The sequence below is a fragment of the Magnolia sinica genome, chromosome 8, assembly GCF_029962835.1.
Source record: "Magnolia sinica isolate HGM2019 chromosome 8, MsV1, whole genome shotgun sequence".
NCBI classification, from domain to species: domain Eukaryota; kingdom Viridiplantae; phylum Streptophyta; class Magnoliopsida; order Magnoliales; family Magnoliaceae; genus Magnolia; species Magnolia sinica.
The window spans coordinates 9,111,625-9,121,442 of NC_080580.1; the positions used below are offsets into that span (position 1 = coordinate 9,111,625).

Sequence of the window (9,818 nt, forward strand, 5' to 3'; positions counted from 1 at the left end):
CCACTTCCTATATAGACCGTCCCAAAAATTCTCCGTGATTAGACAAGCATAAGAATCCAATTAATAGAAGTTTTCTTATTGAATTTGGACGTACATATTTTCTTTTTAGACATCAAATAAGATGATAATCTTAAATAATCCAATCCGTGTAAATTTAATATAATTAATCTATCGACTATGTGTTCCATGATTTAAACGGTTTAGATTGAGTATATTATGGATACACGTGTCAAATGAACGAGTGAATGTATACGATTCCCATACTCAAGCAGAGTGTCATGTATATCCTCCCGTCCCCAACCCCAACCCGCCAAACATTAATTTATCACCCGGGAGTAATTGGATAGTTTGGGAGAGTCTAAGATTTATTTTATGCATGCATTCACACACGTACACGTGAAATAAAATAAATGAAGATAAACTGTAGAAAAAAAATGTGGGTCCCACTGTAATATAGAAGATAAACTCAAAAAAAAAAAAACTGATATAACCTAAGATTAGTAGAAATTTATCTTCTAAAATCAAACTGTTGGGTGGATTTTTAAGCATCGATTAAAATCAATTAATTACACATAAATTAATATTTTTTTTTGTGGCTTTTGGACTATAAAAACTGGTACAGAATATTTGTACGGTTAGATTGAGTTGAATATATGCCACGTGTCTAAATTTTGAGAGAATGTGTATTTAAATTCAATCTCTCTCGGACCACCAAAATTTTTCTTTAATTTATCTCTGTTGGATTATACCATACTCTCGCAGACGATCGCATGTATGCGCACATCTACATATATATGCGACAGACATACATTCCATCCAAACTGTCTGAATTGTGGACCACTTTTTTTGGGCATACATAATAAATAACACAATTAAAAAATTCCTAACCATTCAATTATTTAATATTTTCTCATTAACATAGATAGTTTTCTTTATAAACGTCCAATTGATGTACAAAAAAAATAAAATAAAAGACTAATTTTTAATAGATATAAACTTTTTAACTAAGTCTATACAATTTGGACGGATTGGATTGAGAAATAGTAAAATAATGAACATGTTACTAAGGGAGGTGTATAATATTTAGATGCTCTTACAGAGTAGATAGAAAAACCTCTTTTATCTCGTCCGAGGTGGGACCGGAATCCCACTCACCCCATGGAAAAATCATCAAATACGATTCTGAGTAGTTTGAAATCCGACAGTGAAAGAGAGAGAGCGCTGTGGTGCGGCTACTATTTAAGCTCAGAAGCTGTCTGGAGCAGGCATTTAGCGGAGAGAGAGAGAGGGAGAGGGCGAAAACCCTAGCTCGGAACTCATTTTGTCAGATTTTCATCCTCTCTGAGTATTTTTGAAGATAGAATCTCTTCTAGTAGCTAGATCGTTTCGTAGAGATCGGATTTTTTGCAATTTTTGGCGATTTTCTCAGCATTAGGGGCAGAGGAAGGAGCCAATTCGAGGAAGTTTTCGTCTCTGTAAGTCGAGGGTTCTTCGAAGCTTTGAACGAGGCGAAATCGACAGATTTCGACGGTCTTTCGAGGGAAAACGGTCGAGAAAGGGTAAGAACGCTGATTTATTCGGTCATTTTTGTGTTAGATTTTTCTCGGATTTTAAACTGATGAGGCAGCTGATTTCAGTAGGATTTTTTAATGATTTTTCTTAGCAGAATGCTGGATTTTGTCGTTTCTGATGGCGAGAAAGAGAGAGCTTCTTTAAGTTCCTCAGATCGTGATGGAAATTGAAAGGAAATTGCTGAGAGAGGTGGAAAATCTCTTTTCCTTTGTCTGAATGTTTTAAAATCGCTTAAGAAAGGGTTTGCGTTTTCCACAACGGCACTTCTCATTTCTTTTGGCGGGCAACGAGATCAAGACTGTGAGGATGGTGCCGTTTGAAAAGCGTGAGAAAGATTGCTTGTTTGAGGTTATTTGAGGAATTCCGGTAATTTCACTTTAGAAGGTTTGGGTTTTGAATATTTAAAAGGAGTATTTTGTGTTATATCTGGAAAAAACAAGCAAGAGAAGAAGATTGTTAGATTCTCTTTCTTTCGTGTGTAAACGGGAAAAATATGGCAACTGTCTCGCAGAAACTTGAGTACATGGAGAGATCTCTTGCTTTCAACCCCCTTTAACTCTCACTGTATTAAAAAAAAAGTCTGTTAAACAAAAGAACTCTGTTCATGAAAGCGGGTGAAGTGATGGGCTGTCTGCTACTTGGTTCAACGGGACCACCAATAAAACGGCGAGCAGGACTCCGTAGAAAGCAAGCTGGGCGAGGGTCATACAGAGGTAGCTAGTAGAGTGTTGTGTGTTGACTTGGCAATATCGTTTTCGACAGCGTTGGGCGTGTTTGTTCTCTCAGCAGATGGGAAGTGCTACTACACTGAGGCAGTTGCTGAGGAGCCTTTGCCATAATACGCTATGGAAATATGCAGTTTTTTGGAAGCTTAAGCATCGGAGTCGGATGTAAGTCGTTAACTGGCCATTTTGTTCAGTTGGGTGTTTTTCTATATTGTTTTTCTTGTTATGTGTGCGTTCATGTACTATGATCCTCAATGCTGTGCCAATGACGTAATCGCTGAGGTGCATTTTATAGGCTTATAAAAATTAATGACAGCAATCAAACAACACTATTGAATTTCTAGTGTTAGCTTCATAACCAACAGTGCTGTTCCTTTTCTCAGCAGTCATTTCCCCATTCTTAAATCTTTTTTTTTTTTTTTGGTGACTCTGTGAAGGTTTGAGACGGCACTAATTTCGAAGTACACTGGCAAGATTGCGTTTGTGTTTTAGACCAATGTTTTAAAGGTGGGAACGAAGGCCAGATTGTTGTTTCAGGTGGTGGTTTTGCATGTGCAAACGTTAACACAGAGGCATTCTCAGTATGATCTTCTTTAGATGTGCCTTTTTTTGAACTACATGCGTGCAACTCTAGATTTCTTGATCTGCGCTGTCTTTTCAATCAACCTTGTCAGGACAGAAATCAACATAACACTTTTATTTACCTTCTGCAGTATTATTCATTTATCTAATGCACATACAGTTCTCTTGTTTACCGTGGTATCTCATTTATAGTATTTTTATGTGCCTTTAAATGTATTAGTTTTTCTGGCGATGTTGTGTTCGGCAGCCTGTCCTTGAGTTTTGTAGGCTCAAGGCTATCTGATTATCGCCATTGTTACAGAATCACACTGCTTTTTTTGGTCCTGACTCCTGATTATTTTGTGGGACTTAGATCATCTAATGCTTTCTTTATGTAGCTCACATGGGTATATGATGTGCAACTCATGCAGCATGAATGTGTTGTACTCTTGATGGTAGAAAAAAATGATGCTTCTTGTTCAATAAAAATAACTTGGAGTTTCCTATGGTACTTTCTGTGATAAATGCTTGAACATTTACTCTGGTTTTATATGTTTGCTGAGGTTGGTTTCTTTCTATTGCAGGCTACTGACATGGGAGGATGCATACTGTGATTTTCCAAAACCGAGAGATACGGTGCAACATCTGCCTGACAATGTATGCTTCAATGACACAACTTTTGGCTCTGAAATAGACGAACGCAGTTTAACATCTGCAGCATATTCAATTGGACTGGCGGTGGTGAACATGTCGTGCCTTCTATATGCACTTGGAGAAGGGTATGTTCATGTGCTTACCCATTCATGCTCTTTCTTTGGGTGATCTTAAAGAAACAAATGTGCATTGTAATTCATCTACATGCTATCTGTGTGTCACTAAATTCTTATCTTCGTGTTCTCTTCCTTTCTGGAAAGGATAAACTGCTCTCTCTCTCTCTCTCCATGTGAGTTCAGCAATTCACTCAATCAATATCATTGCAGTGCATGCAACCGAAAATAAAGGCAATCTTATGCACAAAATCATAGGCTATTGCTGTCAGCTGCAGCACTTGTTCTTCAGTGTTTTGGTGACATTTTGCTAGATTTCGGCCTTCAGTGTGCTGTTTCGATGTCTGCTTCCCTCTATTTACAGTTAATAATAGTGCAGCAGAAGTAGACGTACTCTTCGAATGAATAGGTTTTTATTTCCCAGCAAGCGATGTAACTTGCCTAATATGTATTAAATCAGTTATAAAATGTGGCTGTGGTTCTGTTCTGAACGCTTTTTCTAGATGCGGGACTTATTCATACTTTTATCAAGCAGGATTGTGGGTAAAGTGGCATTCAATGGGAGACATTGTTGGAGATTTGCTCATGAATTTAGCTCTAAATTGGTGCCTGAGGTGAGAAATTATTAGCTGAAAAAAAATCGGCAAAAGCATTTCAAATAAGAATCAGAACTGATGCAAATTTTGACTATTGCAGTATCCAGAAGAATGGCACCTTCAGTTTGCAGCTGGTATCAAGGTAACTTACTTCTGATTGGTGATTGTTAATCTCACAGTGCCATTTTTTTGGTTCTTGTTTTTTTTGTTTTTTTTCCTTCCATTCTTTTTCTTCTTCTTGCCTATCGTGAGTATTTCAGTGGAGACAATGCTTCATTGCAGTTTTAATGGTTTGCAGACTATTTTGCTTGTTCCTGTGGTTCCGCATGGGGTTGTGCAACTTGGCTCCTTAGAAACGGTGCGTGAATATTCAAGTCATAGTTGGTTTTTGGATATGTAGGAGTTCAATTCCATCTCTATTATGTGGTCCTTATAGAATATTTCCATTGAGATATTTTCTTGCTCCAAGGTGTTCCATTGTGCGTAGTACATCCCCATTCACTATACTCATTAGATAGAACCTGGTATGCTTAGTACTGATTACTGAATATGGCTATTGTTGTCTGGAACTGTTAAGGGCAGACTAGTTGCATGAGTCTTTGACCTTGGGATTCCTAGTTTAGTTTCTCACTTGGCAACCTTGTAATTTCCAACTTAGTTTCTACTTTTTTGCTGCCTCTCCCGTCTACAGTCCTACTTCCAACCACTTGTAACTAACAGCCAGACCATTTTGAGGTATACTTAGGCCTGTGGTCACTGTATTCTACAACGGTAATGGTGACCATAACAGCCATTGCCGTTAATGTTACGATATCGGCGATAATGGCTTTTATGGATTTTTTTTGTCTTTGAAAAAACTTATTTCGGCCCTGTAATGGTCTTTTTCGCAGCCATTATGGGTCAATTTTTCCATAACATCCGTAACCATTTTGAACACTTGCCTCTAGTACTAGGACCTGCACATGTTCCCGGTGTCTATTGTGCTTTGGGCTCCTATAGCCCCTTTTTGTGTGGTGTAAGCATCATTTGCTAGACTGATGCAATCTGCAGTCATGATTAACTCATCCTTTTGGTTGTCTGATGAAATTGCCTGGAATGTAAGAGTCATGAAGAGATCTTTCTCTCTGTCCATCTTTGCTTTTCCTTTCTTTTACTTTTACTTTTTTTACTTTTTTGTAGTGTAAATATTGTTCAGCACACATGCATAAAATGACCTTCCAGTCCCCGAAAAGCTTAGAAAACTGCAAATATTCATCTCAATTTCCTTGTCTTTGGGATCAGGTGGCAGAGGATCTGACTCTGGTGGCCCATATCAAGGATTTATTCAATACCCTTCAAAATGTTTCTGGGGATTCTTCACCCTTCACTTCAAGCGGGAGTCTTCTTGGTCCATCATCGTTTCCCTCTCCTCTCTTTGGGGACTTTGCCATACCATCAGCTATGACCAGTAACCTGATGAATCCATCCCAACTGGAACTGTTAATGAGCAATGACCCATTGATTCCTGATGTGGGTCCAGTAACGGTGGACGTAATTTCCACTATCAATCCCAGCCTTCCCCCACTCATCATGGTTCAAGATAACCTTCAGGCCCCACAGAAAACCATGCAGCATTTGCTGGGAGCAGAGTCAAAAGGCAGTTGTATAGATGGAAATGCAAGGGAGGCGATGCATGGTGTTATGTCGGCAAACTCATCTGTAATACCATACGCTCAAAACCAGTTCATGAATCCCAACCATATGGAGATGACCGTTAATGACATTTCTGCCTTTTCTTGTGTCGAGGAAGTATTACAAATTGCCCCTCATTGCGATGCTGTTAATCCACGAATATCTGTGGAACAACCAAGCATGTTGGATTCTTACCAGTACCTGAAGGATCCGCTGAAGAGAAGTGGTCAGGATATGAATGCAAATTCAGCTAAAGGATATGATTTTTGTTCTTTAGGACATATAGTAGATCAACCATTTGCAAACATGATTGCTGAGGAGATCAGCCATAAAACTGGAAGTGACTTTTTAAGCTTCCCTGCTGACTCTGAACTGCACGAAGCACTTGGGCCCATTTTCAGGAAGGAATACGATGTCTGTGATTGGGACCCTGCTGTTTCAGGGGAAGATGGATGCAGCAGCTCGAGTCTGTTCTGCCAAACGGATGGATGGTTTTTGAGAGACCACCATGATGAAGAGCATCTCTTGGATGCAGTGGTTGCCAGTGTATATGGTGCGTTAGATGAGAATGTGCCTAACAGATCCAACAACATCAGATCTCCTAGCAGCTCATCAGGACAGCTTACCATCTCTTGCCAAACACAGAGCCGATCCGAAGGTGGTGTCTTGGCAGGAGACAATTCCAGTCCATGGAGCGTCAGTAAGCCTGGATTCACTGCTCGAGGCGATGGGTTCGCAGGTTCTCCAACTGGGTCATCATCGAGGACCACAAGTGTACTGATCGATGATGGGCCACAAAAAATGGAACTGGGATCTGTCCAGTCTAAGAAGGGCATGAAGGCCTATCAAGGAAGCAAAAGAAAGGCCAGAGCTGGTGATTTTCAGAGGCCAAGGCCAAGGGACAGACAGATGATCCAAGACCGTGTTAAAGAGCTGCGTGAAATTGTCCCGAATGGCGCAAAGGTACGTACTTGGTCATATGTTTCTCACACATGCACATCACTTGTGCACATGCATGCATGTGTTGGCTATATTCCAGTATCTGCACTAGCATGCAATTCACTGCGGTATATCTGCTTTGTTGATACAGTGTAGCATTGATGCACTATTGGAACGGACCATTAAGCATATGCTGTTCTTACGTAATGTTACCAACCAAGCTGAGAAGTTGAAACAATGCAGGCATCCGAAGGTATGGTAGATTCTGAGAAGCTGATCATGCAATGTAGGTTTCTTTTTCCAGCTGTTGCTTAACATGGTTTAAAGAATTGGCGACTTGACCCAAGGGGGTGACTTGAGGTATCGAACTGGATCAGGTCGGACCAATTCCAAGTTGACTTGGACTTATCATGTTAGACTCCATGGTTTGTTTGCTTGTGTTCAGATCTTGCAGTTATTGAAAATATTACATTATCATCAAATTCATCATCATCGCAATCTTGCTGCAAAAATAAATAAATAAATAAATAAAATTTCCACAACTACTTGGGGTTGGCGTTACAGATCCTGTTTTGCCGATCAATCTTATATGAGTCCCTAACCTCTGTAAGCCAGCAGGCAAGCTTTCATATCCCTTCTCAGCACATCAACAATCACATCACATCCCCTTTTCTGGCTCTTCGACCTTAAGGAATGTTGCCCTCCTTGATCTTTATTGCCTGTGACGGAACCATCTTAATATGCTGCTATCCATCATTTCATCTCTTATTGTGACTCTACTAGTAGGCTGATTAGGATGATCTAATTGTTAATTCTATAACTTCCCAATCTTCTTACACATTAATCTCAACATCCTCATTTCTGCAACACTCAAATCTTCTGCTCATCCTGCATTTACATTGGGCAACACTCGTGTAACAGAGCGGGTCAGATAGCACTATTACAAAAGTTTCTCTTGGGTAACGTGGGCGTGCAGAAAAATAAAATACCATGCTGTTTTATTTATCTAGAAAAAGATCAGTATCTTATTCAACCCTTTTTAAGGATAATCTGAGCACCACTTCGATGCTCCCATGGAGCAGGGAAAGTTGGTGCGTGCAATACTCCCACCAGTTAAATATGGTTGGTGGGAATCAATAAGCATTTGTAGTTTGAATTTTGGTAAGTCCATCTCCGAATGCGTGTTAAAATTCCCACCGTGATTTCTCCCAGTGTTCAATATTTCTTTCAAGTCTTATCATTTACATATTAATTTTGCTCTTCTACATCTTACTTTTAATTGCATTATTTCTCATGATATTTCCAGAAGGTAAATGCTGCCATTCCCATGAAGGAGGGCCTAAAGTTTTCTGAGTGAGACATGGCATGGCCAATCATCAACCTGGATGGTTCATTCAATCAATCATATTGTATTGGGATTTCGGGGCAAATCATGGTGCAGAAATCACACCAATAAGATGATCCTAACCATACAATCAATAATAGCATAGAAAATGGACGGTAAAGATAAGAGCGGAAAAACAAAAAAAAGTCTTAACCAACATGTTGAAAGGCTATTCGATGGGTCCCACCAAAGATTTTGGTCCATCAATGTTAACCATATGATCTATGGGTGATTATAAAAACCAAGATCATAGCACCTACATTCAAAGGGTTAGGGTTATTCGAGTAGTGTGATTTTATTTTTTTCTTCCAACATGCCTTCTCCTCGATGTAATGCATTAATGGGTCTAGGTCAGTGATTGAACATGCCTTGTGCCACCTTGAGCCATTTTATGAAAATCATGCACAAAAATGAACTCCACAATAGGAAGAAGATAGGAAATACCAGTTCTGCTTTTGTATTGTTTATGTTTTATCCCCAGCTTCTCAATCTACAAGTTGTAGTAATCTCTCATTTAACATTAGAAATTTACTGACCGAAAACACCCAGCAGGTTACTGGTGACGGGAATGAAAATTCATCGGTGCCTCCCCAAAGACAGCAGAATGATGGCACGTGGGCCTTTGAATTGGGAAGTCAATCTGGAATCTGCCCTATAATTGTTGAGAACCTGGACCAACCTGGGCACATGCTGGTGGAGGTGATTTATTTTATTTTATTTTTTATAATATCCTGGAATATGTAATGTTAAGTTGTGCTGCTGCTACTTGTTGGAATGCTAATTCTGAAACTGGTTTGATTCATTTGTTCGTGGCATTCATCTCAGATGCTATGCGAGGAGCACGGACTATTCTTGGAAATTGCCCAGGTCATCCGCCATTTGGAATTGACTATCCTGAAAGGAGTTATGGAGAGCCGGTCTGACAAGATATGGGCACATTTCATCGTCGAGGTGCTCAACCCTCCCTATTTCTTGACAAATTTCATAAGAAAAAAAAAAAAAGCAAATCGGTGGGCTACCTGCAAAACCTCCCTACTCGCTCTATTCATTCAGTCGGGCCCCAGTGCATGCAAGTCAGTGGTCCGTTCATCAGTTGCGCCACATGAATGTCAACCACAGATCAAATTTTTCCAAATCAAATCCATGTCTCTGTAACACTGGCCCACCTGATGTGGACACTGCATTGGATGGGAACACTATGGAGCGAGTGGGTCTGGATCAAATTCAGTGTATGTAGATTCAAAATTCTCTCTTTGCAGAAAGGGTGAGACATTGAACATTTTGTAACCTTCAATTTTTCCATGTGGAACAGGCATCTAGAGGCTTCCAGAGAATGGACATCCTTTGGCCCCTGATGCAGCTACTACAGCGCAACAGCAATCCCATCCCAAGCAAGTTCTGATAAGATTGATAATTTCTACTACATCTGTGACATTTTAGCTTGTGTGATTTAGAGAGATAAAAATACTCGAGTTATTCTTTTTAAAAACGTGCTTGGCATTTTACTTCTCAGAAGCTCATATCTTAAGTTACAGCCAAGAAAAAACCAACTGAACTTGTATTGAAACTAGTAGATTTTACACCAGGTGATATAGGTTTACAT

At 39.6% G+C, this 9,818-nt stretch overlaps 1 protein-coding gene across 4 annotated transcripts; it reads left to right on the forward strand.

The window, feature by feature from the left end:
- The first annotated feature begins 1,254 nt into the window (after positions 1–1,254).
- LOC131252798 (transcription factor EMB1444-like) lies at positions 1,255–9,807 on the forward strand. 4 transcript variants are annotated; one of them, XM_058253511.1, is made up of 11 exons: positions 1,255–1,559; positions 1,664–2,462; positions 3,443–3,637; positions 4,161–4,239; positions 4,322–4,363; positions 4,520–4,579; positions 5,503–6,855; positions 6,983–7,084; positions 8,765–8,914; positions 9,041–9,166; positions 9,528–9,807. In XM_058253511.1, the coding sequence occupies exons 2-11, from the start codon at positions 2,362–2,364 to the stop codon at positions 9,615–9,617; spliced, it is 2,298 nt and encodes a 765-aa protein (XP_058109494.1). In that variant the 5' UTR covers positions 1,255–1,559; positions 1,664–2,361; the 3' UTR covers positions 9,618–9,807. The 4 variants fall into 4 exon arrangements, with proteins under 4 accessions (XP_058109494.1, XP_058109493.1, XP_058109496.1 ...); XM_058253510.1 differs by having other exon boundaries at positions 1,667–2,462; XM_058253512.1 differs by having other exon boundaries at positions 1,257–1,559; positions 1,667–2,462; positions 8,768–8,914.
- The last annotated feature ends 11 nt before the right edge of the window (positions 9,808–9,818 follow it).

What these genes read in the sequence shown, in the direction of transcription:
- LOC131252798 (XM_058253511.1), top strand. Translation starts at nt 2,362, where the DNA reads ATGGGAAGTGCTACTACACTGAGGCAGTTGCTGAGGAGCCTTTGCCAT. An exon ending in AGTTTGCAGCTGGTATCAAG is followed by an intron (nt 4,364 to 4,519) that starts GTAACTTACTTC and finishes AATGGTTTGCAG; the next exon opens with ACTATTTTGCTTGTTCCTGT. An exon ending in GGGCACATTTCATCGTCGAG is followed by an intron (nt 9,167 to 9,527) that starts GTGCTCAACCCT and finishes CATGTGGAACAG; the next exon opens with GCATCTAGAGGCTTCCAGAG.